Here is a 12,434-nt window from a genome sequence, read left to right as displayed (position 1 = left end):
TTTGCCTCATGAAGTGTTCATTGACTGGAGTGCACACAATTAAGAAAATTGAGAGTCTGAGTCTTGTAGAACAGGACAGTTAGACAGGATTTGAACACTCCCACTTCCCAAACATCACTGTAGCAGGTTTTGAGCGAGTATTAAGTTATACTTGAATAGCTTCCCATAGAAGCTCTTCTAGCAGAAGCATACCCAAGCATGTAGCTAGGGGATTCCACTGGCTCTGCAGAGAAATGATGATGAAACCCAATCAGCCAATCACCCATGCTCCATGCATAAACTTGCACATCAGAACTTGCTTCTGATAAAGGGAATATGGGCTAGGGCTCCAGAGCAGTGTGCCTCAAAAACCTAAACCAAACACAACCCATCATCATGTGTAGTGTATTTCAGGTTCTGCTGTACAGGCATCCTCCAGGGACTAGGACAGGAAAAAGTCTAGCTTCATTTTGGTATTTGCAGAAAATATCACCTTTGTAACATACTCTATCATGTAAAGCCTCAAAATTTTGGAAAAAAAAATATGCCTGCTACATAACTGAAGGGTTATGTTACATCTTCATACTGGTTAACCTGGCATTTTTATTTTTTAAAGAATAAATATCTTATCCTGCATGACATTATTCATCCACAGAACATAAAGCATCCCAATGATGAATATACACTTTACACCTTGAGAAATTGATAGCATCCAAATGTAGTTATCTCCTTAGAATAATCCAAAAGATAAATAGATAATAAATAGGTAACAGGGGTTGAAAAATAAATCGGTTTTCTGAAACACAGTCTTCTCTGTTTGGCTAATACAACCCACTTTCTAAAAGGAATGCACAGATTTCTTTTTAGCAAGTTTCCTTCTACCTTGAAATACACTGAAATATTTTCCTCTCTAAAACATGACAGCAAAAACGAAACAGAAAGATATCTTTGGGTAATCAATATTACAGAGATTTCCTTCCACTCCAGAGTGAATTTTTACAGACATACGATGGGAACATTTCCAAGGACAAATTTTGGTTTAGTTTTTGTGTTTCTCTTAATAGGCAATGTGTTTTTCTCACATTAGGTTTTGTCCAAGCCCATACACACTAAACGTCACAACACAGTGCTTTTATCTTGTTAATACTTTATGGCTAGCAACTTGGTCCTTTTCTAGATCCAGCTTCTTTAAAGGAAGTGATCTCAGGCTTCTTGCCACAAACCTTCCATCAAAGCTTCCACTCATCTTGGAGCAGTGCTGCCTGTGTGATGATTCTCCCATTTGCTTCAGGCAAAGTCAGCTGTGGTGGCCCAAACAATTTCAATGACTAATTAAGTTATGCAGCTAAATTTGTCTGAAGTGAATGAGAGAGACTGCAGAAGCAAGTTTGCCACCAGACTCATGGCACCAGCCTCATCAGAGGCAATTATAATTGAGCTGCATGCATCAGCCATCACTTCCTATCAAAGAAGTTGGATCTGGAGGAAAATCTCTGTCTGTATTTAAGTAGCAGAAGTTAAACAGCATGACAAATTTCTCTCTCAAACAAAGTAATTGCATTAACACAACACAACATTTTTAGAATTTCGTTTAGAAATTTCCCTCAGTTGTTATTCACAGTTTTTGCTCAAGTGCTTATTCTCCCTCGAGATTGCTCCAGGGTTTCAAAACAACAGATTACTGCTATGGTTTATAGAGTGTCACACATTCTGGTTGTTCACCAATCCCCTTACCTGCCAGATTTGTTCTTCACTGAGTGAAGTGAGTCGATCGCTTTTAAAAACCTCTCGAAGAAGGCAGTACGGGAGTGCCAGAACTTCTTCAGGATGGCTCTTCAATAGCTCAGAGAGATGTTTTACTAAGAAGCCAATGACTGCATTCTCCAACAAAGTGAGGTTGAAAAGATCCGCAAGCTTGTACAGGTCCAAGTAATTAAAACTATTTAATTCCTAGATGGGTGAAGCAAACAAAATACACGTCACAAAAATATCCCAAACCAGAAACAGAGAATATAAAAATCCACAGGTCTCAGATAATGAAAAAAGGTTATTCTTTTGGAGCTGTGGATAAGGAAGGCAATATAACTTCAAGTTAATTAATACCGCCTCATTCAAAATGTATATGTGTTACCATTGCATATGCAAATATATATGATAGTACTAATTTATATTGCAACTCCTAAGGTTATTTATGCATAAAGCATCTGTAAGAAATATGGATTAGCACATAATATAATAAACCAGCATGATTTACACTGTATGTCAAGAGAGCTCACAGGAGCTAACAAGTGGATTAAAAAAATGCATTTTTTAACTACAATGGTTCGTTACAAAGCAATTGTTTGTTCATTATTTAGTGTTTTGATTGAAGTAGAGCACCTGTGTAGCACAACTTTTGTTCTATGAAACCTCACAAAATACAAGATGTTGAGCAACATTTTATTACGTATGAATTTTTCTTCATTGTGGATGTTGGCTTCCTCTCTCTCCTGGCAGCTGAAAATGTGAGGAGCAAAAGCTATAGTAGCTCAAGGCAGAAAGCTTTGCCCATCCTGCTAACAGATGACCAATATTTACGGGCTAAACGTTTTCAGCTTGGCATCCCTCGTAAATCAGTACCTAGACAACTAACTACTGCTGTTCTAGACCACACTGCTCCCTTCAGGGAACAGCCCAAGAATTCACCTCTATTAGACAAAAGCACCCAGGGCACCTGAGAAATAATAATCATGTTTACCCGTTTTCTCTGTTCTTGCTGCATGCTCACACCTCTCTTCCCCTCTCCTCCGCAATCCTGGTTCTCATCTTCCAATTTAGCGCACTGCTCCCTATCAGCGCCTTCCCCCTGACCAGCCCCATGGGTGAGAATGACAAGGAGCCTCGTCAGTCTCACTTTGCTGGTGAGTTAACGCGGGGACTGGAGCAAGGAAGAGAAACAGACTAAATTAAGTCAATTTCACTTTCACTGCTCCGCTGGATGGAATGGCAGCACCAAATGAAACTGACAAGAAATCTTGTAAATGTCAAATGAGCTGCACGGCTGGCAGATAGAGCAGAGCAACAGGGAAGATGGGAAAGTGCGAAGAGGGGTTTTTTTGGAATGTTTTATGGACTACATCTTGAACGTGTGAATTGGGTGCCTGTCCCGATGACTGTGGAGCTGTTTATGCATATGCAATGGAGAGTGGAGAAAGAATTTTTTAACCTGCTCAGAGGAGTCAGTACTGGAGGAAATGGAATCAAATTCCTGTGGAGGTTCCTGCTTGTTACATAATCTCCCAGTCTGAACAGTTCACCCTCCCCAGCAGAGTTGTACACTAAAGATAAATCCTACTCATTATCTACTTAGACTTCTGCATAAGAGCTTCCCATGGTTTTCTTGGAAGAACAAAGTTCTTCCCATTTTCAGAACAAGCATTAACAGCCATCATCCCAAAAGCCACAGCTATTCTAGTGTCAGCCCCTCCTCACATTAACACAGAGGAGGTAAGAATAAATCTGCAGAAAGAAAGATAAAAGAATGAATTCTACATGAAAAGTATCTGGTCTTTGTGCATGCTTGGTGATTTAGTATTTTCAGATCACAGATGGCACCTCACAACCCCACTCCTGTGATGGCCATGTAATGGTGACAACAACACACAGGAGTCTAATCCAAGCAAACAGCACAGTATTTGACAAGCAGCAACCACAGTTTATTGTCTCTGGCTCAGAAAACTATCTTTTCAAAGAACTCACTGATTGAAAAAAATCCCTAATGTCAGAAAGAAATTTAGAAGAGCTCAGAGTGTATTTATTGAGCTCTTTTGTGGTCAACGGCTATGTCTAGGGGCATAAATAAATGAATAAATAAATAAATAATCAATCAAGCACTGTGAGCTGAGGATCAACAGTCCCACCACAATATGTGCCTGATCAAACCCCACTAAGTGTTGGTTGAGAAGGAGAGGTGGCTTTTAGCAGACTTCAGAGGAGGAAAATACTGGAGATAACATAACAGGATCCTCTATTAGAGAGAATCAGTAATGAGACACACAAATGCAATCCACCCCTGAAAAAACTTTACATTTTCAGGGAAATCTGAAAGACATTAGTAAGCCTTCATTTTAGGTTTGGATATTTTTCATGAGCTCCAAACTCCCCTATCCTCTCAAATCAGAAGCAAAGTTGTTTTTATGAAAGCTGTCTTACAGTTAAAGAGGCAAAATATACTTATGGGCAAAATATACTTATGGATGTATAAATAAAATTTCACCAGTTACTTATACTGCATGTAGTAAGTTATTTCAAATGCTTATTTATGTATGTGAGTTGGGGTTTTTTTTTGAGGGTGGCTGTTACATGTTTACTTATTTTCATTACTAAGTTTCAGATGATTTTTGATGCTTCCTAACATAATGTGGTAGTTACCTGCTGAACTTACAGTCTACTTGTTAATGAATACTGAAAGTGTGTTTTGTTAAAACTGGCCTTGGCCTGGAATCAGTAATGTTCATTTCTGATTTTGTTAGGTTAGAGTTGATCTACAGGTTTGTATTTCACACACAAAGGGGCAAATATTTCATTAGGTTTTACAAATGAAAATCAGGTTTATACAGTACTATACACTACTGGCTCAGTTATGATCCTAGAAGGCAAAAATGTCACATTGAGATTGTTCAATGTATACCCTAGATCACATAACTTTGCTCTTATAAGTGGTAAAATTTTCAAAAACAGTCTAAAATGAAGTATATAAAATTAGTTGAAAGAAAAATGCACCGTATCTTCTAGCTTTAAAAAAGTCCCACAGGAAGGATCAAAGCAATCACTGTCAGCTCAATCTGATTTGAATAACTTTTTCATGCTAAAACCTTAATTGAATTAAAAACTTTGGTAAATGGTGAAATAGGTTACTTAACAGGAAACTTAGGTGTGTCCATGAGTAAGAGTACTGGCAGTCTCTGCTTTCCACAGATTTTATTATATTGCATTAACTGAGCAACTACAAAATTTTGAAGTAGTGTATGACTTTCTTGTGGTACTGCATTGCAGTACATGTTCTTTGAAAACAGGCATTACAAACCAGGCTTATGAAAATTTTTGAAACTTTTAACCCCTTCTTCATAAACTTTTATGTATATGCCACTTATCTTTTTTTGAACTGAAGGATGAAATATGGACACAAGCAGAGCTGTCACTAAGAGCTGAAGGTAGTGATCCTATCTGTTCAAATATGATGCATGTTACACTGCTGAAACACATTCAGGCTAAGAAAACATGTATAAAATTACAGGTACAGCACTTTAAGTTTAAATAGTTCTGAAATCTCACCATGAACTCAAACCAATTTAGTAAATTGTCCAAATTATTTATCAATGTCTACTTCTAAAATAAGAAACTTCCTTAGAGATCCCATGCATTCTACTTAGTGTGCATCCCCCCACTGAAGCAAGGGAATCTATTATTCCTCACTAAGGGTCTTCTGATTCAGTAGTACCAACCTTTAGATGCCAAACCAATTCAACAATGAGCTGACATTTAAAAGCCTCATAAAAGAAAATATCTTCCACAAACAAACATAATCTGAAAGATGACAATATTAAATATTCAAAATAAATGATGTGACAGTGTGAATATTTTGATGCAGAGGTGCATTTCAGTATAGAGATATGCTAAAATGTCAAACAGGGAAAAATAGATATAAACATTGTGTTTAAGTTGCTTCCAAAACCATCTTTATTCGTTCCTACTTTAAAGAATAATTGCCTTGCACAAGCCACAGAAAAGGATGTAACAGATTGATAAATTAGAGTTAATCATAACCAAGTACACAGCAGACTACAATATACCTCTATTCCTGTGCTCTGTGTTATAAATAGCAGAAAAAGCACAAGGAGAACTAAGGGGAAAGAATGCATTTCTTTATGACCTTATTTGAAAGATAAACTCCTTGGGGAAATACAATTTATTCAGATTATCAAGACCCTGCTGTGCAAATCTACAGTCTGGGAGCACACTACGGAGATCAAACAATATTTACTTTATTCTGTTGGGTATAAAAGCTTTTAATGAATGCATAATTAAAACAGCAAAAGTATATACAGCTTTAGAATTCCACTGCCAAGCCAAGCCATTAATATCCAAAGTACCGTAACCAGTTGTAACTCCACCTGCTTCCTAGATTACAATACTGTTATAAATCAAGGTATTAAATGACTAGCCCTGCTGCTGTAGTAGGGAAGAGTTGCATGGTGACACTATTCCCCCCTTTTCTAAAAGAGGTTCAGCCTCTTTAAAGCAAAAAACCCCAAGCCCAAGTGTGAGGTCTCTGAGAGAGGGACACAGATATTCAAAATCCTTAAGCAGCACAGGTCTTGACCCTGCACCTCCAGGTTCTCTGCCACATTAAATACTATGAACCAGCTGCACCATTCAGAAAAAAATCTTTGACAAAAATCATAGCAAAGATGGGCCCTAAATAGATCAGGGATAGTAACAAAATGAAAACACAATTTTAAGATAAAAGAAAATCAGTTCTGCTGGGTCTAGCTGTTTCTTTGTATATCAAAGGTTTTAGTTTTGCAAAACCTCACACATTCACTTAAGAACTAACAGATCAGGCACACACTCAACAGCACAGCAACAGGCACAAACATTTCATAATAAGCATAAGCACAAAAAGTATATTTTAGATCTTATTTCACATTTGCCTCTGTTAAACACCAAAGTCATCCAGTTGAGCTGTTAAAAGCATTTTGCTGAAGCCTGGTCACAGTGGAACAGCTGGCTCAGAATTTTTCAATGTACTAAACTGATTCCTCTTATTATGAAATAAGTGCAGGCTGCAGATGTGTTTATAGACAAAGTAAAAGATGGCTTTAAGTGACTCATTTTATACAATTAATTTTTCTGATAGATCATTGCTTTCTCACCACTTCCTGTAATTCTTGAATTTATTTTCTCCTTTGAGCATGAAAAGGTAATTTGCATCCTTGCTGCTATTTCAAAGTAGGTCTAGAGCTAAGTAAAAGACCAACAATATCAAAACATTTCAGTCCTATTATTTTTCCTCTACCCTATGAGAATTCATTTCCCTTCTCACTTATTGTTTCTCTATATCTGCTCAGTTTTCAGGTTTAATCCTGCTGGCTGCTGCTAGTGAGAATCCTCTTTGAAGGCACAGAGGAGGCCTGTGAGCTTCACAAGCACAGAGGAAAGACATGACATTCTCAGATTGCTCATGTGATGATACAAATGTGTGGTATTCGACAAAAAGAAAGTGAAGCATGCCATATGTGAAACTAAAAAAAGAAAACATTTTCTAGAAGCTCAGTTTGATCTACATTATTAAATAGTACAAACATCTTCAACTGCAAATCCAATTAAATATTTTTGGTGACACTGACTATTTGTAACTTTTATAATCTGCATACACAATTATGTGTATCATGGAAAGAAATAAATTAATGGAATATTAAGACTACACAGTTACATTTTCATACTACCAGTGGAAGAATTACAGATAAGGTTCTGCAGCAGTTTCAATAGCTGCTTTCCCTTGGTTATCAGATGCTGCAATAAGAATTTTTTATTTTAAGTGTCACTGGCATAGGAACCCCCTAAATGAAAAGTTTCACATCTTACCAGCTACTCCTGGCAATATAACTATAGCAATATATTGTATTTAGCAAATAAAAGTACAGGGATGAAGGAACATGGAGATCTTCTAACCCTTCACCTGGCACTTTTCTATCATTTCACACAGCAGAAACACAAAGTAAGGATTTGATGAGATTTATCAACATTTACCATTTTTGCCAATTATGGGAGCTTGCCTTTTGTTCAAAAATGTGAGGAATAACATTTCTCATACACATTCATATATCCTTTACTCCAGCAGAAATCACACAATATAGTCTCTACAGATGATTTATCATTTTACATTTTTGCTAGCTCCTTCGAATTACTACAGTATAAGAGGAAAGTTGAAAACAACTTGCTAATGCATCAACAAGCAGTAATTTTTTATGGTAACTGTTCTCATTTTTGTATTTTTGTTGCTAATATTGACAAATCCAGAAAGTGTTGTACCTTAGAAACCCAAAGCTTACAGGAGTAGCAGCCAAAATAAATAATTACAAACCAGAAGAAGAAAAAGCATAGGACTGTATGATACTATTACTTCCTTTTTCTTTTTTTTTTTTTTTTGGTTACAGGCTCCTGTGTAAGGTCATGAGAATACAGAAGTTGGAGTCTATTCCTCTACTATGCCACAAACTCATCAAAACACCTTCAGCATAGATTAAAAAGATCCATCTTGCTCCCAACTAGTATTAAAAGAAGTCTCAGCGGATTTTGAGACTCCATCTCTTAATTTCATTTAATTTACTCAGTTTATATACCTTTGTTTCTGTGCCAAAATGATCTTTTAGATTTAACAGCACAATGTTTCTCTCCCTGATCCTCCCTCTCTCAGTATTTAGTCCTTTGATATATTTACAGAAAACAATGATAATCCTCCTCAGCCCTCATTTTACTCGACTAAATAAGAAAAGGTCTAATCTCCTCATCTACAGTAGGTCTTCCTGATCATCTTAGCTGACCTTCTCTACACCTCTCACAATTTTGATTCCACTTATTCTTCTGCATGGACAAACTCTTCCCAGTACTCCTGATTTTTCAGCAGTACCTTGTAAAATAGCATTAATACTTCCTCAGCTTTATAAATTATCTCGTATGAAAGTCCAACAGCCTTTTTCTTGATGCCATGACATTAGTAGGTCTTAGTCACCATATGATATAATACATGAAAAGTCTTTGTGAACTTGGTCCTCAAGTGAGACACAGAAACAGCCACTCAGAAACAGCCACTCTGGCAGGCAAGACAGAACTAATGCAATATATTACAAATGGGAATTATGATTAGATTCTACTGAGGATGCTCAGAAACTATTTTCCAATCACTTCTTTAATTGCATTGTGTCTTTGAGTAACAGATCTTGTAATTGTCCCATTCCATACCAGTTACTAGGGGGAAATTATTTCAATGATTTTTAAGACTTGTTTCAAATTGTACCTGGATCAATGTGAAAAGTAGGTAAGTAAATCCTCCTTAATATACTGCAAACCAAAGTAAGTCTTAAAACAGTATTAAGTATGAAAACTTTTAGACATAGAAAATAGAAAAAAAAAATTATTTCTAATTCACAGTACATTAAAGTGCGATTTTTACTCTTAATTCGTATCTCCATTACCAGCATGGAGGACAGATAGAGACAGAAAAAAATTTAAAAATTAACATTCCTGATATATCTGTTAATAGAGGTATTAGTGTACCTGACAGTTTCCCTCTACAATACCTTTTTAAAAATAACTTGCCATTTTGCCAACATTTAATAAGTCAAGCTGAAGTTTGCCAGCTTCAAGATGAATCACTTGAAACCTCGTGAAAACATCCCTAAAAGTATATTATACATTATTAAGAATGAGCCTGACAGGAAAAGACCATTGCTCTTACATATTAAAAATATTCAGAATGGAAATAGATCATAGGAGTTGCCATCCCTGTGAACAACTTCCACTGACACCCCTCATTAAGCTTCTAGAAAAATAATTTGGATATGCTCAGTAACACCTTGCTTGAACTTTTCAGTCTAAAATCGCATCACATTTTTAGAAAAGGGTAGCTATAGTGAGCTGGTCATCTAATAACATCAGAGAATTAAACAAATTGCCTAAAATACGTGGAATAACAGGTTATTAACACAGATCAATTCAAGTCTCAGAAATGTTTGCAAAAGAACCCAAAGCAACAAAACTTCCTTAGAATTTTAAGGCAGTATTTGATACTCCATCTGCTGAAACACTGAATCCAGTGCAGGATAACTCAATAATGAGTATAACTTTGACAGACGAAAGTCCTCAAGGAATCCATTTTGATCCAACACTTAACAGTTTAATTGAAGTAGTGAATGATAAGTTTGGTCTGCAGAAGACTGTGCAAGGACAGCATGAGTATTGTCAGGCTATCTGGGAACCAGTAACATAATACAGAAAATATACCAGGCTCTATTTGGAACAACACTGACAAGCCATCAGGAGGCACTAAGAAGCAGTCATAAATAGTAACATTAGTTCTCAGAACAGTACTGTGGCAAAAAAAAAAAGAAAAAGAAAAAGAAAGAAAAAAGCTCATGCCATAAAATGCACACCCAGTGCTGCCCAATAAAAGAAACAAGCCCTCTTGCTGCTTCAATATTACATTTTAAATCTACTCTTCAATTATTGGTCCCAGTTCTGAAGTGGAAACTTTAGGGATACTTAAAACCTACAGGCTGGAAAACCAACCTTGCAAGATTTCAGGTGCTTAACAGTTTTTTAAAGAAAGACTCCTGGAGGATTTGATCTTGAGCAAAGATATTTATAACATGGAGAAAATAAATGAAAGGAAAAATAGATCTGACTAAATTTTCAGAAAATAGTTCCTGGTGCACGAATGTAGGACCAGAGCTGCCCTGGACAGGGAACTAGAAAGTACAGGACTGTTTGCATTGGCTTCATGGGATTATGTACATTTTGCAGCTCTGCATTAAAAAAAAAATGACTGCAATAAAACTAGTTTTTTGACAACTGTCTGTACAGGTAAAGAAGGAAATATTTGTGCAATTTGACGGCTGGGGTTATAATGGTTTCTCATTCCTCTCAAAAGCAAGAGACTTGTTGCAGCTGCAGGAAGATATGAGAGTACTCAGCAGTTAAAAGAACCTGACTGTAAGTATGTGAATGATAAAAAGGCAACATTTCCATTTTATTTGGAAAACTGTTATTTGTTCAGGTATCTCTGTGCTCCTGCAATATCTGACCTCAGCTCAAAAATCACTAAGAATTTTATTTTTGTTGCTCATAGCACTAAACCAAGGCAAATTCTCATTTTACAGAGGAAAAAAGGAGAAGCAGAAGAATAATTTAAAAAGATTTCACATGATGCAGAATATACAAAGCAGAGAACCTCAAATGCCTGGAACCCACTCCAGTGCTCTAGTAGCTAGATAATTCCTGTCTTCACCAACTTTAACAGAATTTTAACTTACATATTCAGTTCAATATATTAGCAAAATGTCTACAATGTGTACTGTATAGGCATTATACCCCAGTAAAAAAAAAAAAAAAACAAACAACTCTCTCCACCTCTCTTTCCCCAGATTTATGAAGTGAAAAGAAGATCTCTTTTTCCCACAACTAGGAGCTGTGCTATTAGTAGGTTTACAATGTATTAATCAGAACCAATTTCAGGAGATATACAGCATTAAAAGGGATAGTGGTAGGCCATAAATAGACAGAAAAGTAATATAATGAGAAAAATCTGGAAGAAGCACTGAATTTTTAAAAAAAATCTGGACATGTGAAGATCAAGAGGAGTTTGCATGTCTTTCACAGAATCACAGCATTAACCAGGTTGAAAAAGACCTTTAAGGTCATCAAGTCCAACCTATGAACTACCACCCTGTCAAGTAGATCAAGGCACTAAATGCCATATCCAGTCTTTTTTAAACACTTCCAGGGACAGTGGCACCACCATCTCCCTGGGCAGCCCATTCCAACAGCAAATCTCTTGTCCCATGAAGCATTGTTTCATAATGTCCTGCCTAAACTTCCTCTGGCACAATTAGGACTGTGTCCTCTTGTCCTCTTGCTGGTTGCCTGTGAGGAGAGATGGACCCCCAGCAGGCTACAACCTCCTTTCAGGTAGTTGTAGAGTGTGATAAGGTGTCCCCTGAGCCTCCTTTTTTCCCCAGGCTAAGCACATTTTAAGCATTATTGACTAGGGGTTTACCTGTCATTCTTTTAGTCAGAAATTATTTAAAGTCTGACTTCCAAAAGTCAGACTTTCAGAAAGGGTGAAGGCCAAATGTGAAAAATGGGCCTTGACTCAACATCCAGTTTGATTTCCAACATCTGACCTTCCGTAGCACTAAACAAGTCACAAGTCCTCCCAAAAGTAATACATGTGAATGTTCACACTGCTGAAGGTGCCAAGCACCAGCAGTAATGCCTGAGCCTTCAAAGATGATGATAACTTTTGCCCATTTGTTTCTAGCAGTTCTTACCAAGAATAAAAAATAATTCAATCCCTCACTTGCAAATCTCAAACAGCTTACAGTCAGAATCTCTTGTTTAGCATAAAGCCTTTTTTTTTCCACAGAGAAGATAAGAACGTTTACTCAATATATTTAACACAACCAAATGACAGAATTCTCACTGACTTCAAGATTTCACCTTAAAGACACCACCTTTATAAGCTGAACAACTCATTGTAGGCCCAGTTTTAAGTGTTCACAAGTTCAGATACATGCCAGGACTTCAATCCTGTAGAGTTTAAAAGGCACCTCTCCAGCCTTTCCCTTTAAACATAATAGAATCAAGTAAAGCAACACTCTGCAGAGGACCTGGCAGTCCTGGTGGACTGTAAGCTG

At 36.8% G+C, this 12,434-nt stretch overlaps 1 protein-coding gene across 4 annotated transcripts in view; it reads right to left on the bottom strand.

Annotated features, from left to right (window-relative positions):
- KLHL32 (kelch like family member 32) overlaps nt 1-12,434 on the bottom strand; it is a 118,891-nt gene that overhangs the window by 36,716 nt on the left and 69,741 nt on the right. For all 4 annotated transcript variants that reach the window (XM_054279703.1, XM_054279706.1, XM_054279707.1 and 1 more), the window contains exon 6: nt 1,714-1,929. In XM_054279703.1, coding sequence (XP_054135678.1) covers nt 1,714-1,929 — 216 coding nt within the window. The remainder of the gene's footprint in view (nt 1-1,713; nt 1,930-12,434) is intronic.

This window comes from Melozone crissalis, unplaced genomic scaffold, assembly GCF_028551555.1.
Source record: "Melozone crissalis strain CALT ecotype California unplaced genomic scaffold, PUWL_Pcris_2 ptg000027l_1, whole genome shotgun sequence".
Taxonomy (NCBI): Eukaryota; Metazoa; Chordata; class Aves; order Passeriformes; family Passerellidae; genus Melozone; species Melozone crissalis.
Note: the sequence above shows the minus strand (reverse complement) of the source record. Positions and strands in the feature narration are given on the sequence as shown.